The 18,145-nt window shown below is 35.7% G+C and overlaps 1 protein-coding gene across 2 annotated transcripts in view; it reads right to left on the reverse strand.

The window, feature by feature from the left end:
• Nalcn (sodium leak channel, non-selective) overlaps positions 1-18,145 on the reverse strand; it is a 276,470-nt gene that overhangs the window by 164,960 nt on the left and 93,365 nt on the right. The window contains exon 10 of one of the 2 annotated variants that reach the window (XM_028771252.1): positions 17,068-17,154. The exons of the other annotated variant lie outside the window; for it this stretch is intronic. Coding sequence (XP_028627085.1) covers positions 17,068-17,154 — 87 coding nt within the window. The remainder of the gene's footprint in view (positions 1-17,067; positions 17,155-18,145) is intronic. 2 annotated transcript variants of the gene reach the window in all.

An 18,145-nucleotide genomic window follows, 5' to 3' on the forward strand; every position in this document is an offset into this window, starting at 1 on the left:
GTGTTAAAAACTGGCCATTGGTTTCTATGACATAAAATGCCCGGTAACATCACATCTGGATTTATTCTTATATTTGCAGAAATCTAAGTCTGTATCTTCAAATTTCACTTGTGCAAGTTAATATAAAGAAAAGTGTTGAAGTTGAATAGATGTCACAAAACATTAAGAGACTTAAGATTTCCACAGTTCCATTACTTAACATAAATGTAGGCTCTACCTACCACCAGTTTATCTAGAGACATGCACATACATACATGTCCATGAACACACAAATACACAAATTTAAGTGTATGTATATATGTGTGTTCTATAGTTATGTTTTACATATTTAATATAAAAATTTCAGATGTATATTTAAGCTTTTTAAAGTTCTTTTATTTAAAATGTCATCAGTTTAGTTTACTTTTTTTTTAAAGTTAGGGAACAGAAGAGATGGTTCAGTGTTCAAAAATGATTGTTGATCTCCTAGATGAATCAAGTTTTGTTAACAGCACCCACATAAGGCAAATCACAACCTCCTATAGCTTCAGCTCCAAGGGATCTGACACCATTTTCTGGTCTCAGTGGTAATCTGTACTCACACAGACATACATATAGACAGAAATAAAAATAAAATTAAAACCCCTTTAAAAACATTCGTTTTAAAAATCAGACAACTTCTGAATACATTTTAGTTTGCTTCAAAATTCACTTATATTTGTATAAATGGCAATTGAAATTACCAAGACATTAAGAGACTACGATAGAATCTTTCCTGAGATTCTAGAGTGTCAGAAATACTCTAGAGATTTTTTTATTCAAGAGATCTCTAGAGCTGAATGGGTGAGCTGCACCCTTTGAGGTGTTTAGAAATGCAAGAACTCAGACTGTTTCATAGTCCCAAAGAATTCAAATCTGCACCTTTAACAAGGTACCTAGGTGGTTTCATATGTCATGTTCAAGTTTAAGAATTAGTGCTGTAAATGATCCTTATTGAATAAGAAGGTAAACTTGGTAACCTATAAAATTATTAGATACTTTAAACTTCATGATTCTAAAAACCTACAAAGATTGAAGTGGAATCCAACAAAGACTGGCTTTATATCACTGTTATATTATGATGACTATACCCCCAAATGAAATTTTCTCCTATCCAACTCTAAGGCAAGGAACCAGCTAGACAAAAGAGTTTTCACCGTGAGAGGTCTTTATAAAGCCATTATCACAGATTCATTAATAAAGGCATGGGATGAGGTAGTTTCAGGAGCTATAAAAAAAGAGACTACCAATATGTCTAGTTTCTAAAAACAATGTAGTCTTGGTAATATTGCATCTCCCACCCCCCAGAATAAAAATATGAAACATGAAAAAGCTAGTTTTGACTTCTTATTTGTAGCACATGATAAATTTGTGTTGTTTTAAGGAACTAAGTTGTGGACATTTGTTACAATCATAAAAGGAAACCGCAGAGCACTATTTATGAATTAGATGGATGGACATCAGCTCAAATTATCTTCTAGTGAAATGATTGAACATACCTACTCAGTACTATGAAATAAAAGTTGAACTAAGGTCTCTACACAAGGTGGCTCATTGGTAGGATGCTGTAAATATTGTTGCTTCAAATGTAAACAACATTATAGTAATTATATCTTTCATTTTGCTTTGTGCTAGGAAGTGCTATAAGAGAATGAGTGTGAAATAGTGGTGCAAAGGCCAAGAACAAGAAATGTCATGATTTTATTAGGTTGAGGCCTGAGGATGTAGCTCGGTGGTTGATTGACTGTTTAGCATGCATGAGGCCTTCGTTCATGTATAAAGAGAAGAGAGAAATGCTAGTTTTGAGTCCTGTTGTCCAATGAAAGTCCTCAAGAGAGTGCAATGTGAAGCCACATGGAGACAAAGCTCCTTCTGCAATTAAAATCAACATTAACAACAAATATTATCAAGATAAGTGTCAATTTGTATTTGAGTGCTTGGTCTGTGCCAACCTTCATTTTAAGCACACTGTACATAGAAGTAATGACACTATTTGGTCTCAGATGGTTGTTGATTATGTCTTCTCCCTTCATCAGGAAGAAACAGACTTCTTAGAAAGGATGAGTAGCATTCTAATCACATCAAGTTGGAGAGCATTCTCAAATGTTTTGGGAACAAAGCAGGTGCTCCTCTGACTTCTCTTGAGTGGTCAAGAAGACTGACATGACTTTATATGCTAAAATGAAAGTGAACCAAGTTCCTTGCTGAGGGTTTGTCTAAGAATAGAAGGCAGAAGTACACAAAGCCTATGTTTGAAAACTTCTGTTCAGAAGGATGTAAGATCATCATGATATAATAAAATGTTTGAAGACTTCTTGAGCTCTGTGCCTGACTTAACCTCTCTGTAACATTTTCCCTTCTAGGAAGAGAATTGCAATAGCTACATCTTTGATTGAAACATGGATATAAACAGGATTTTTTAATGCATTGTCTAGTCTAGTAGACATTTTGAATACTGTATTGGAAAACTGTGGGAGGATTTAAAAATAGAGATATGGTTAGTTACTTATGAAGGAAAGTAAAAGAAATAAAATATGAGAAATTAATTCAAAGAATTAAAAAATCTTGAGACAGACTATGAAGATTCATAGGTTCCTAAACTGTCTAAATTTATCTTGTTTTGATAGTTTATATGTTAAGTACTTTGTGGGGAACTGCTTCTATTTTTTCAGGTAATATTTTTCTACAAAATAGTGACTTTGAGAGTCTTAAGTTTCTGTAGATAAAATGTCCCAAATAGGACACTGCTGAAATAATGTTTTAAAATGGCCTCTGCTCAAGCCAACTATCTAAGCTGCTACTGCTCTGCCTAGCTCAACCGCCATGTTCTGTGGCTAGAGGCCACATGCACGCTGCAGCTAGAATCAGCCAGCCAAAAACACCAGCCCTGGCACCCACGAGAAGCCAGCGTGGGAGATGGCTTTGCCAATCTTCCATGTTGTCTCTGCAAGGCTGGGCATTGCCCAGACCATCTCGCCATCCACGCAGGCCTGGTAGAAAAATGAGACTCTAATGCTTAAAGATTAATCAAAGGCTTTATATGTTTGGTAAAGCTCAATATCAATACGCCCATACAAAGAGAGTTTTTTTCCAATTAGCTAACCTAAATAAAAGTTGTTACCCGTGACTGCTCTCCATACCTGCATGGCTCTCCATCCTCCTACATCTCTGCTCTCTCTAGCTCTTCCTCTTCCTTTTACTGTTCCTCTCCTTACTCATCCCATCTTAGCTCCTCCTACAGGACACTTATGGCTTAGAGTTCAAAATGCATATAAATTACAATAATGAACATCAGAACTCAGAAGTTGAATCTTTCATTTGCTTCTCAAGTGAACAAATTATTGATCTTGTCTCACATTGCATCACTTGGGAACTAAAATTTGAATTTTAACTGGATTCCAAAATAAATAATTTAGATACCAATGCATTCATGAGGTAAAAACTTCAGAAATTGGCTTGCATGTGCTCTACATAGATTGAGAATATAACCATGAGCAACTGTACAAATCCTAATATAAACTTTCCTTTCATAAATGTTGTGTACTAATTGAGAAGACATCTGTATGTTCATGCTTCTATAATTGATATAAAATTATTCTACACAATTAACATAGTTTTGTTAGGTAGGTAATGTGTTTATATCAATACTTAAAATAGACAGTGGATATTCTTCTAAACTGTGTCTTTTTCAATAACCCATCATTAGAGACGCAGAATAGAAAGGAATCCATGAATAATTCCCTACAAGAGCACCAAGGGTCTTTGATGCTGTGGACACCCTACAAGTTGCCATGCCTTAAGAGTTGCTTGCTCTTTTCTCTGGGAAAGAAAGATAAGTGAGAACAGTTTCATAAGACCCTTTAATTTCTTGTCCAGTATCAGTGAACTTTCCACTGTTATTAAATCACATATTGTTAGTCATGCGATTATCATCAGTATACTTCAATCACCAGCTACTGACACTACAATACAAGTTAGATTTTAAAAAGAAAAAAAAAAAAAACCTCATGTCTGCTGTGTTGTGAACCATTGGTAAGCTCAGTTGAATGTTATTTTCAGCTAGTGATTTTAATGTTTCTTTTAGTCTGTGTGCAAAAGTGTGATGTCCTTTTACTGTCCTTTGCCAGTATCTTCTACAGCAATTCTTAATCCAGTCGTGTGACTTGCTTTGGTTAATTTATAGTAACAGTAGTGAGTAGAGAATTGGGAAATACTTGTGTTCTAGGATTTATTCTTGCTGTTCTAGGATACCTGAGCTAACACATTGGGATGCTGACCTAGCTGTGGACCCTAATATCCTCTTCACTCTACTTTCAGCCAGCCAAGCTCAGAGCATAGATTTGAGCTCAAGAGTGGCTGGATACAGATTCCCCAAGATACCAGCTGAGGTTTGGTATGAACTGGCAGGGCTTTTCAGGCCAATCATAGATTCACAGGTAAAAAAATTAATATCATCTTTATAAATCAGCATAGCTTAAATCAACTAGCTTTGATTGCTAACCAACCAGCTGTCCAAGGCCTTCTAGTTAGTCCAAGGAGCAGTAGTATGCTATGAGGTCTTGAAAATTAATGATCTGATTATGCATGTTGATGCTTGGTGTAAGGGAAGTACATTTATGGGTGTCTTAAAAGTATTCAACCTCATTATCCAAGGCAGGACATACAGCCCATTGTTCAGAGACTCATCATGAATTACAATATAATATATCATATAATATAGATATGATGCTTTACTTAGCACCTGAGACTCACAAAAGTTATTTCTGGATACCCAGAGACTAATATATGCACAGTCATCTGCATATATTGGTAAAACTAAAGGACACCTAAAATAGACCATTTCCTGAAACTTACTCAGCAAAATCATTTGCTCTGAATTGATTTAAGCCATAGTGTATATTGCTTATAAAGGCTTCAATTTAGGACAGCATGTGCTTTCCAGAACACAATACCATAATGGACATTCACACTTTGAACCACATTACTTAACAGTGCTTAATGCTCCACTGTTCGCTCACATTTTGTGGCACACATTTATGGATTAGTGGAAGAAAGGAGAAGTAAATGAAGATCTGTACCAAATCCTTCCAATTAGCTCAACTATAATTTAAGGATTAAAAACTCAGTGTCCCTACATGACTTCACTATTGACATTTGAAAAAAATCAGGAAGGAGAATGTAAACTCTTGGCTTGTAAGCAATGATGTGTTGACCTTGTTTAAATTCTAGCCTCAGATAATAATAAAGATTAGAACATTAGAATTTTTGCCAGATTTTCCTCTCATGCTAGAAAAAGAGTAATGGAAGAAAGATGTTCAAACACTATTATTCAGTTCCCCTCCCTAAGTTTTCCTCTAAGCAAGTTAATTTAGTTCTGATATAAGAAATGGCTCATGTCATTTGTGTCTGTGTGTCTGTACATAAGTCTACATACTAATTAGCTGTATTTAGTCATTCAAGTATACATGTGTCAAGGCAATATATTTTTTATCTATAAACTGGAAATGCCAAACAAATGGATTTAGAAACAAGGACAAAGAAACAGACTTCCAAGGCCTGGTGTTGGAGGGGGTAGACTATAATGCTGTGCCTGGAGGCTGAGCCAACTGACCATGGGGATGTACAGTAACTGACTTCCTAGAAGTGTGTTAAGATCCTCAAGTGGTGAACAAGGCTGTGTATGTGCTAAGGACAAGGGTAGTCTTTTCTCCAGGTCAAATGGCCAACTATCTCCCACATCCTATGTTGGGAATTTGAAGAGCATCCATCTCAGTACTTACATACAGAAGGATGCTATTTTATTCCTGTTTGTCAGAGAAGGAAACTGAAACTCAAAAGGCTTTGGAAAGTTGTACCAGTGGGCCTTGCCTCCATTGTCTTAGCTAGATCTTCCTATCTTCTCATGGTGGCCTAACAGGATAGAAGAGACTAGCTGGTAAAACGAACTTAACTTCTCACAGGCCTATCAGTTCTTGAAATGATTATCAGTTGTGGGAAGGTTCACTTAGAATACTGACATTCTAAGAACTATCTAGGATGTCACTCTACCATTTAAAATACACATAGTTCACTGTTCACTTCCTCTCAATCTTCACCTTCAATGGAAAATTTCTCAAAAAAATTAAAACACTACAGTAATAATCTTGTCATAATTTGACTTATTTATGGAAAAAGCCTTTCCCTCTCTTCCTTGTAAGAGGAATGACATCGGATGTTACCAGAGAGAAATTGAGCAGGAACACTCCATGTCTCATATATGCCTCATTTTCCTGTCAGACATTCTTTATGATAATAGACCACTGGGTATGCATGTGTTGGAAGAGAGTGCCAGGAATGCAGCCACATCTGTCAAATTGTCAAAGATGAAAACTCCTACCTGAGAGGCAGGGGGATGGCTTGTCACAGCAGCAGCTGACAAATGACTTTCCCATTTAATCTAATTCTATTCATCATGTATTAGAATGACCCCTTCACACAGATGTTGTTCATATAAAAAAAAACTCAGCACTTATATAGCTACCTAATGGTGGGTTTGATGCTAAAAGAGTCTATTATTACTTTTCAATTTTCTGAGACCCACACTTAAGTGCACAATCAAGAAACTTTCTAAATGGTTTCATACTATTGCATGAGAATCTTGCCTCACTGACTAAACAACTGCAGAGTACACAGTGTGCATTCATGCATCTAGTATCCACACTGGATTTGTCTCCATATTTGGTATTTTTATTGTTTCATATTTATAAACAACTGATTTATACTTTAGAAATATAAGAGATTTTTAAAAAAATCATTTAGAATAAGTAGCCAATAAGTGGGCAAGTGAAATGATAACAATATGAAAATTGCTAATGAATCAGCAGAAATTTATAACTGGCTAATGTTAGAAAAGATGGCAGCGTTTAACGACTGCCATCAGAAGGACGGAAATTTATGTATGTGACTATTTATGTATGATATCATTGCCTGTTTGCCTCAATGTACAGGTCCCCTGAGTGCCATATTCTAGCCTGTCAACCTAGATAGGTCTTGTATATCTTTCACCAGAGCCTAGCTAGATGAGTTCTCCTAATCTGCTAACCCACTCAAACCCTCCTCAACCCCTAAGTTTTCCCAGGACCCATATCTAGTACTTCCACCTCATCTGGCCACCCTTGCTTGTACTGGTCCCAACCCACAGACTTTAGCCAGAACACACCCTGCCCTCTCCCAGATACATCATGTGCCACATTTAATCTCTCTACAAAACTAAATCCTGCATATCTTTACCCTAGATTCTAGCTCAATGAATCCAACTGATTCTTCCCTCCATACAATACCCTCAATCCTGAGATCTACCCCAGGTTGGACCATGATAAACATCATGCGTGACAGCCCAAGTTCCTCTGTCTAACTGACTTCATTCCACTTAAGTTATATTTAACATTTAGGCCTAATACAGCTTGTAAATCCTGTGTTCTGCTGCAGCCTGCTCTGTTGATTCAGATATAGAACTAACAAAAGGAGATCGCATGCCCAGATATCATTGGGGAAAAATGCAATCAATATTAAAGTTTGAAGCAGTATCTTCCACAAAACTTCCAAAGCCAACCAGTTCTATAGAACTTTACACCAATGAGAGTTACCTTAATAAATCCTGTGACACAAAATTTAAAAGAATAAATCATAAACTTTCTTTAAAAACTCAAGGAATTGAAAGAAGACACAAAGAAACAGCTCAATGAACTTAAAGAGGATGAGTTTAAAGAGAGATGCTCAAGATAATGCAATTACAAATTTCCTAATGGAAATTATGAACATAACCAGAATTTGAAAATCAAATTTATTAAAATGATATAAAATTAAAAGGAACTCAAGAAAAGAAAATTAAGATGGAACTGACTAACTCAGTAAATGAACTAGCCAACTTAAGGGAAGCCTTGAAAAAGGAGAATGATTAAAAAGGATAGGCTATCAAGACTCAAAAATAAAGTAGGTCTACATGAAATAAACAAAGGACGTAAAAAATTAAAAAGCAAACTACAGGAAGAAGGCATTCAGAAATGGGGTGGGGAAGAGTCCAACCCTTGAACTTATAAGATAGAAAAAACAATTTCCAGGTCAATGACACAGATCAGATCTTCAACAAAATCATAGATGAAAACTCTCTTAAATTTAGGAAAGATTCATATAAATATAAGAAGCACACAGAACACCAAATAGGCAAGACCAGAAAATAAATTTCTCATGGCATATTGTAGGAAAAACACTAAGTATCCAGAGCAGACAAAGGGTACTGAAAGAGGTAAGAGAAAAAACACATGTCACAGATAAAGGAAATTCCCGTAGAATAATGGGTAATAGCTCAATGGAAACTTTGAAACCCAGAACAGCCTAGAACAATGTGCTCCATGTCCTAAAAGAACACAATTGACAGCCTAGACTAATGCACTCCTCAAAAATATTTGCCATAGTTGAAGAAGAAAAATATTCATGATATAAACAGCCTAAAATTTTATATCCAACAGACCAGACAAAGAAAATATAAGGAGTCATATGTAATGGCTATTCCTTGCTGTCATCTTGAATACATCTGGAATTAACTACAATCCAGAAATGGAGAGCACACCTATGATCTAGATTTTGAGGCTGAAAGACATAGGTTTCTGACCTGGATCTTGACATCGAGATCTTGAGTGATGGTGGCCATGAAAAACTTAGGCCCACGCAAGGCAGTACACACCTTTAATCCCAGGAGATTGAGGTAAGCATATCTCTTTAAGGTCAGCCTTAGACAAAGCAAGTTTTTGATCTAGGTGTGGTAATGCACACTTTTAATCTGGGTCACAGCTTCTCCTGGAGGCCTATATAAGGACATTGAAAACGGATGACTTTCTCTTCTTCAACTGTTTTCACTTACTTGCCAGCATGTCTGTTGGAACCTGCAAGACAAACTTAAACAACTAGCCTTGTGGTACTGAGCAACTACTAGATTCTTGGACTTCTCATCCACAGCTGCCCATTTTTGGGTTAGTTGGGATATAGACTATAAATAATTACAATAAATTTCCTTAATATATAAAAACATTCTATAAGTTTTGTGACTCTAGAGAACCCTGATTAATATACCATGTTCCAAGCTGAAGAGATGAATAAACAGCCAAGAGATGGTAGGAAGAAGAATAAAAAATTGTAATTACTGAATCACAAATTACTATCCTTCTCCTCCTCCTCAACAACAATAACAACAACAACATAGACACAAACACATACACAAAACACCAAAACCAACAACACAATGATTGCAACTAACACATATCTTTCATAACTACTTCAAATATTACCAGTATCAATTCTCCAGTCTAAGGACACAGGCTGTTTGAATGGATCAGGGAAGAAAATCAATTCAACTGTTATCTACAAGGAACATATCTTAGTTTTAAAGATAGGCACTGTCTTAGAATAAAAAGATGAACAAACATACTCCAACCATATGGGACCAGGAAACAATAGATAATCACTATCATAATATCTGATAAAATAGACTCAAACTAAAATTAATCAGAAGTAAGAAAGAGGGATACTCCAGCCTAATGAAGGAATACTTAACCAAGAAGACATTACTATCATAAACATATATGCACCAAACTCTGGTATATTACATTTCATAAAAAATGTACTATTGGAACTAAAGACATAAATTAACACCATCTTTTAATAGGTGATTTCAATAGTCCTCTTTCTTTAATAGTCATGTCATCTGAACAAAAGCAGAGAAACATCGTAATTAGGAGATATCATATAGCAATTAGACTTAACAGATATCTACAGAATATTTTATCCAAACACAAAGAATATACATTCTTCTCAGCAGTCTATGGAAGCAGTCTCTCTAAAATAGGTCATATCTTGAGACAGAATGCAAATATTAACAAATTTAGAAAGATTGAAATAACTATCTATCTTACCTCACCATGATGCAATAAAATAGAATTGACAGCAAACACATCTCTAGTAAGTACACAAATTCAAGGAGATTAAAATCTATTACTGAATAATGGATGGATCAAGGAGAAATCAAGAAAGAAATAAAAAAATATTCTGGAATTAAATGAAAATGAAAACATAACACCCTGAAACCCTTGGGACACACTAAAAGCAGTCCTATGAGGGGAAATTTATAGCTCTAAGTGCCTACATTAAAAATAGACACAAGTAAATGACTTAATGATCTAACTCAAAAATTTGAGAAACAAACAATAACAAAACAAAATCAAGAGCAAACCAAGTAGTTGTCAAGAAATAAAAAAAATCAATATAGAAGTTAATACAACAGAAAAAGAAAAACACAAAGAATAAATGAATCTAAGGGCCAGTTCTTTGAGAAGATAAGCTGAAATAGAGAAGACATAAATTAACAGAATCAGAAATTAACAGGGAAACATTACAACAGACACCAAAGACATTCAGGATATTATAAAGGATTTGAACATCTACAGACTTGAAAAATCAGTGTCCACAGATTGTCCTGTATCAAATCCCTACTGACACTAGAAGGTGATTATAATTGTATTTTGTTTAAGTGGAGCAACTGTGTCTACTTCAATTTCCATGACCAAATTCTTGAACTCAATGTCTCTCATATTTTGTGACCTATTCTGAAATTACATTTCCTCTCAGTTAACCTTTATTTTGCAAGTATTCTGGTGATTTTTCTTCTGAGAACTTGTGTGGGAGGTCACCAGGCCGAGAGTCATAGTCAGCCACTGTGGATAATGTGCAAGAACTGGAATGAAGCTATAGTGATTGGGTAAGAGAATGAGACAGGTACATAAAGAGAAGCAGAAAAAGGAAATCATGTGGCTCAGAAGAACAGAAAGGTACAGAATGCACAGTGACCTGAAATGCCAGACTATACTTGCAATATGTGCACTCTGAACATTGCAACAAAACAATTCTCAACTGAATTCAAAACAATTCTCAATTATAAGGTAAGAATGGGAGATGAACATTAGAAGATGAACATTAGAAGCAGTTTTAGCTCAAAGAGAAGAGAACCCAGTTGTGAGTATTGGTTTACCCACACCCTTAGATTGCTTCCCTTTCTTCAGCTTTCCTGCTCTCATACTACACAGTAGAGGCTGGGAGAGAAACTAGATGGCCACTAGTGTCAAGGAAGGGAGGTTAAAGAGAATCCATTTCAGGCAGGACAGGGGAGGTGCCTCATGTGCTATAGGACTTTCATTTGTTTATTCATTCTTAATGTAAAAGTGAATTTGTCAGAAATTAAGTGTATATACTGGAACTAGATGTTACTAAATTTTACATATGAAACTGACCTGAAATCATTAATTTGATCAGTAAGAGTACTTTCCTCTCAAAATGAAAACAATTAACATTAAATTGTTTTAAAATGTCAGCAAGTATATTAGAGAATTTAAGAATCTTGAATCAGGCTAATAATACTGTTCTGCCCATCTTCCTGTTCTGAGTTTAGAACTTTACCATTTAATGGACAAGTAAATTTGTTTTCATTTACTATAAAACAGAAAGGACCATGCAAAGGTCATAAAACTAAACCTTTTCTCAGCATGCCAGCATATGATTCCCATTATACTTATTACATCTGTGATTACTATTATAATTTGAGTCTCATAATGGTAAATCAATTTACATATTTTCTAATTGCAGACCAGAGGTGGCTAGTTTTCCTCCACTAATAACACCATAGAGAGTCTCTTATTCAGTATAAGAATAGGATCACCGAATATCATAATTAATCAGGATACTAAAACCAATAAATGTAACAAGAATGTAGGGAGACCAATAGAGTTCTACCATTTAATATATTGTAGAGATAATTAAGGAACATGAATTAATATTATTAAATTGCCCAGTTACTTATTGTTGGTGTAAAAAAACACAATCCAAAAAGCTAGACAAGGACACAAAAAGCGGAAAATGGTGAAAATGTAATATAAGTGCAGAAATTTGGCAAATTCAGAGAAATTAACACAAAAGAGGAAAGGCATTATTTTAAAATCCCCAATTTTTAGAAGGTTTGAGCCAGTATCTATTTATGCTTAGTTATAAATGTAAGATTCTGAAAATATAATGGATGGGCTATTTTGTAATATATTTTTAATTTATGAATTATTTGCTATTATATGATTTCTGTAATCTAAAATAACACTATTCTAATGTAGTCCTGTGGATTTTCCAAATGAGGGCCAACAAGACATAAAATGTGAAAATCCAAGTCAGAATAACATATTAGCACTTGGATGATAGCCTTTGCTTCTATGAGGAACAGGTGCATTTCTCATTGTGTTCTGAGAGCACAGGTTGCTCATAGAATGTCTCCTTTTAAGTTCTTGAGCATGTTGATAATCCTACCTAGCTGGTGGTAGATTTATTTATTCTTTACTCTTTGAGGCAAAGAAAAATGTCTTTTAATGCTGTATGAAAGACAAACGTATGGGCCTGTGCTAATCAACACTTTTAGTTCTAGCCTGTAGAGAAAAAAAAAGAAGAATCGGGAAACCAAGGCAAAACGGAGTCTTGGTGCTGATTAATGTTAGTTATTTAACATCTTTTTCTCCAGGATATAAAGGAAAACTCCAGTAATAACAGTCGATGTCACAATAACCATGATCACTACAAAACACTACGTCCTACACTGTAATATCTGCTTCCATGTTGATTAAATGAGAGAATGTGAATGAAGAAGCAATGAAGCATCCAAAGGTCTGCAAGTGTGGCTTTTCCTGAAACCCTTTTCTATTTGTTTTCAAGAGTCTCACTTCCAGGAACTAGAAATTGAACCAATTATGGCAATAACAACCACTATGATAAAAGACTTTTTCTTCTATGCTCATGCCATTATGGTCTAAAACAAGCAGTACTTTGGCATTATGTGTCAAGAAAATACTTCCTGAAAGCAGCCTGGCTTTAGATAACTTTGTATGGTTTTGTGAGCATGTCTCCTCTCAAGCATGAAGATAGAGCTCTGACAGGACATCACTATCTTCTCTCTCAGAATTCCTTCACCTTCTTCTACATGCAAAATAATGATTGCGTTTACAAGTAATGTGATAGGATTGCATAGTTGAAAGGAACTTAAACCAAGTCTACCTGAATGGTCAAGTTTGAGTGAAATACTTAAATGACCATAATTAATCTGAGATTGTAATTTTGAAGTTGTTGAAATTAACTAGAAAAATGAGGAACCAATAACATCCTAGAAGTGGCAGAGTTTCCTTTTTAATCTAAGGACTTTTGGCTTTTGCCATTAGAATAGAACATTTTTTAAAAATAAGATCCAAAGCTTAACATATTTTCCATGTCTGATCACATATTCTACTCCTATAATGCATCAAGACCTAGAAACATGGGCTTGCTTTCCATCTGACCACCACTGACTACAACTGAGTTTACTTTTATCAAAGTTATAGCAGACAACAGCAACAAAAGGTATCGGACAACATGGAGACAAGTAATGGAGGTGTCTAACGTACTATAATTAAACAAAGATGAATTCTTTACAGCTTCTTTACAGAAGCTGAGCTCTGGTGGATAGTGAGTAAGAAATATTGTGTGAAGAGACAGAGATGCTATAAGACAGGTGTGGAAATAGTAAGAGCTCAAAAGCAGGAGGCTGTGAGACTCCACCCAGTGTTGATCTACAACTAATAAGTGCTCAAATACAGGAGGCTGTGAGAATCTACCCACTTACAATTAATAAGTGATCAGGATCAGGTGAGAGGGCTACAGGGCCAGGAGAATCAGTGGAAATCTGTAGCTGCCAGGGGTCAGGGTGGGGAATCTCTAGGAAGTGCCAGAGACCCAGGATAGAGGAGGTTCTCAGGAGTCAATGCTGGTGAATATAGCCTGAGATGCATATTAGGGAGACATGGAACCTGAAGAGGCCACCTCCTGTAGTCACGCAGGACTCCCACTGGAGGGATAAGTACACCAACCCACCCACAAAACTTTTGAACTAAAATTTGACTTGTCTGCAAGAAATGCAGGGACAAAAATGGAGCAGAGACTGAGGGAATGATAAACCAATAACTAGCCAACTTGAGACTCATTTCATATCTCATGGGCAAGCACCAAATCCATGGCTCTATTTATGATACTATGTTATGCTTACAGACAAGAGCCTAGCATAACTGGCCTCTGAAAGGCTCACCCAACAGCTGACCAAAACAGATGCAGAGACCTACAGGCAAACATTAGGAGAGCTTGGGGAGTCTTGTGATAGAGTTGGGGGAAAGATTGAGGAACCTGGAAGGAATAGGGACTCCACAAGAAGACCAACAAAGTCAACTAACTTGGACCCATGGAGGTTACCAGAGACTGAACCACCAACCAAAAAGCATACATGGGCTAGACCTAGGATCCCCTCACATATGTAGTCTATGTTTAGCTTGTTTTCTGTGCAGGTCCTCTAACAACTGGAGCGGGGGCTGTTACTGACTGTGCTGTCTCTCTGTGGATTCTATTTCCCTAACTGGACTGCTTTGTCTGGCCTCAGTTGGAGAAGATATACCTAACACTGTAAAGACTTGATGTGCTGGGGTTTGGGAGGGCGGCACCCTCACAGAGGGAAAGGGGAGGGAGGAAGTGGTGAGGGACTCTGTGAGAGAGAAACCAGGAGGGAATCAGCTATTGAGATGTAAAAACAAACAAACAAATTAATTAAAATCCACCCAGTGTTGATCTCCAAGTAATAAGAGCTCCAATACAGGGAGGCTGCAGAAAGTCCACTCAATGTTGATCTCTAGGGAAGGAATGAGGAAAAGGCATGTTGTAAAGGTAACTCTATTCTTTAAAAAAAATCTTTTTCTGAATTAATTCTTTATAATGAGAGCACAATAACATTTAAAAGGAAAAAGAGGTGGCCTGTGCCTCTGCTTGTCCTTGGTATTGAGGTTATTATAGTCTATAAGAGTGAGGGCTTAAAGGGTTTCCAGTTTTCAATGACATTCACCATGGTGAATGTGTGATAGTATGTGCTGTTCTTTTAATGATTGACTGCTAATTTGTGAAAAATATGGAAGTACATTTTCTATGGATATTTACCTCCTTTCCTCTCCCAGTTTTTAACTCCTACCTCTAATGAATACTAGCTCCTTCTAGGAAGCTCAGTTAGGGACAACCAATTGGTGAAAGAACCTCTTCCATACCAAATTGCCTGCTAGTCATTCCCTAGTTTCTAACTCACTTTTAAAAGCTTATCTAATGTGTTGCTATACTAATGATCTGTGTTTAATGCCATCACACATGTACTCCAGATGCCATATCTATGTACTTTTAGCCCAGCTTTTATCTTGGGACAACAGTGTCACAGCACTAAATCTTGCTCAGATTTTATTCATCCTCACACTGTCACTCACCCTTTCCATTCTCAGGAGAACGACTTGCTATCTCCTAATTACAGACTTTGACTTTTTCTTTTTTTGAGACAAGGTTTCTTTGGGTAGCCCCAGTGGAACTTACTGTGTGGCCTTGAAATCAAAGATGCCCCTACTTCTGCCTTCCAAGTGCTAAGATTCAAGGTGTATACCACCACTGCCAGGCTCAGAATGCCACCCTAATGCATCAATTAACAAGCATGCAATTAATGATTTTTGAGTCTTTTGTGTCTCTTATTTGGTACTCTGTTAGCTTATTTTCATAACAAGTTTTTGACCTTTGAATATTTTTCAATTTGCTAAAACATGGAACTATTGCAAACAACGGTGACAGTGGTAGTAGAAGTAGCCGCTATACTTGTTTATAATTATATACTTGTTTATAACTTGTTATAACTTGTTTATAACTTGTTTATATACTTGTTTATAACTTGTTTATATACTTGTTTATAACTTGTTTATACTTGTTACAATCAAAATGGTTCATAAGAAACACTACAAAATAATATTTAATGTTTCCATTGATCATCTGGAAATAATTAACTTAACTTTCATTTTTAAATGATAGAATCTAGTAAACACAAAATAAAGAGGCAGCCTACAAAACAGGAGAAGATATTTTTATACTTCATATCAAAAAAGAAAAATAATATCTTAAATATAAATTATAAACATTCAGGACAGTTATACACCTGAAGACCCTCCATAAAAAGCAAAGAAACCTGAATGATCCTAGAAGTTTCACAAGTAGGGACCCCAGTACCTATCTTCTAACTACTTGCATGTCATCAGGACCCTCAGGTGCCCTGCCATCTACTGGCCCATGCTTACTTTTGGAGTTCTTTATTAAGAAAACACTTGAATATAATCTTGCTCTGGAGATTGAACATGTAGAACAACAAATTTTGTGTTAATATATTTCCTTCCCAAATACACATGGAGGTATTGCACAACCCTAAATAATTCAGGTCTCTTAGAAAAATTTTTTTCAAGGACAAACAGCAACAAAACTATTCATTGAATTGATACTATTGAAATGCTTTTGCTTGTGTGTCTTCATTCATGAACTTTATCAAATCTCTACTTGATGTATAGTTTTTATCAACTTGACACAAGCTAAGGTCATATTAGAAGAGGGAACATCACCTACCTGAGAAATGCTTCCATCAGATTGACCAATAGACAAATCTTTGGTTACATTTTCCTGGTTAATAATTGTTGTGGCAGGGACCCAAGCCACTGTAGATATTACCACCCTGAGGTAGGTGGTCTTGGATGATTTAAGCATATTGAATGTTACATTGACAGCAATGCAATAAGCTGCATTTTCCAATGGTTCTTGCCTCCAAGTACCTGCCTTGACTTATGTCAATAGAATGTGACCTTGATATCTAAGCCAAATAAACAATTTCCTGCCCAAATTGTTTTTGGTCAAGGTCTTTATCATGACAACAGAAAATTAAGTAGGAAAACTACTATATATCTACATGACTACTAACTAGGTCTTTAATACAAGGAAGCATAAGACATATCCCTAACTTCTCAATAAATATGGGCAAGTCTAGAGCTTGGAGCTTATAAATTTCTTCCTATAAAATAAAAGTCAAGGATTCATGTTGGATGATTTTTTTTAAATGGTATTGTTCTGTACCTGTAGACAGGCTGGGGCACGTCCCTGGGGCTTGTTGACATCCACAGCTACCAGCTGCCAACCACCAGCAGCATCTTCATGGAACATCTTTAAGACAGAGTGAGATGAGTCAGAGATGTTGAACATGGAACAGTGAGAACTCTAGTTCTGTCTGTAGTTTTCTATGTGTTTAAATATTACTGAGAATCTTAGTAAAGAAGTATATATTTGGATTATGAATCACTTCAGCTATGTTCATTTTAATACTGAAATGAAAAACAAGTGAATAATCCTACTCTCATGAGCAATGATAATTTATTGAGCATTTATTGAGCACTTGTTATATATGCCATGCAATTTCTGTCTTATATAGATTTTGCATATATAATCTCTTAGATACTCTTCTATACAGGAAAAGTACTTAACTCTCTTAGTTGATCATGTTCATTATTATTTTTATCTCTGCAAGGAAATGTATTTAGAATTCTTAAGCACTGTGTCTCTCTGTTGCATATATGTGAGAAGATTTTTAAAACTATTAGTTGGTATTTTTCAGTGTGTGAAACATACTCATGTCAAATAGTGTCAGGTTTTCACCTTCAATATGGGGGATAAGACTGGTGGTATTTCAATGGTATGAAACTAAGAGGGTATTTAACTGACTTCATGCAATTATTTTAACTAGGTCATAATTGATTTGTTCATCAGAAATTTAATGCATATATTTGCAAAGGAAACATCTAATTTATGTTACCTTAGAAGGCTTAGGTGAGATAAAATTCAAAATGTTATTGGTCTACCTGAAACCCACTCACTCAGAGATAACTTTATGGAATAGTCGATTACCACTTAACTTCTCATCCATCAACATTGTATCCAGCTGGGAGATACTTCCCACTTACCCTATTCCTCAAGAGTTCTGTGTGTGTGTGTGTGTGTGTGTGTGTGTTGATTTTAATGGGATAAAGTAGAATTAAACTTTTAAAAAATAACGACATTAACCATAATAATTTACTGTTTTGTTTTCGCCCAAAATTTCTTTTTTTGTATACATAAGAATTGCATTGCTACCATTACTACCATTACTTGTGACTTTATG

The sequence above is a fragment of the Grammomys surdaster genome, unplaced genomic scaffold (assembly GCF_004785775.1).
Source record: "Grammomys surdaster isolate TR1022 unplaced genomic scaffold, NIH_TR_1.0 65, whole genome shotgun sequence".
NCBI lineage: Eukaryota > Metazoa > Chordata > Mammalia > Rodentia > Muridae > Grammomys > Grammomys surdaster.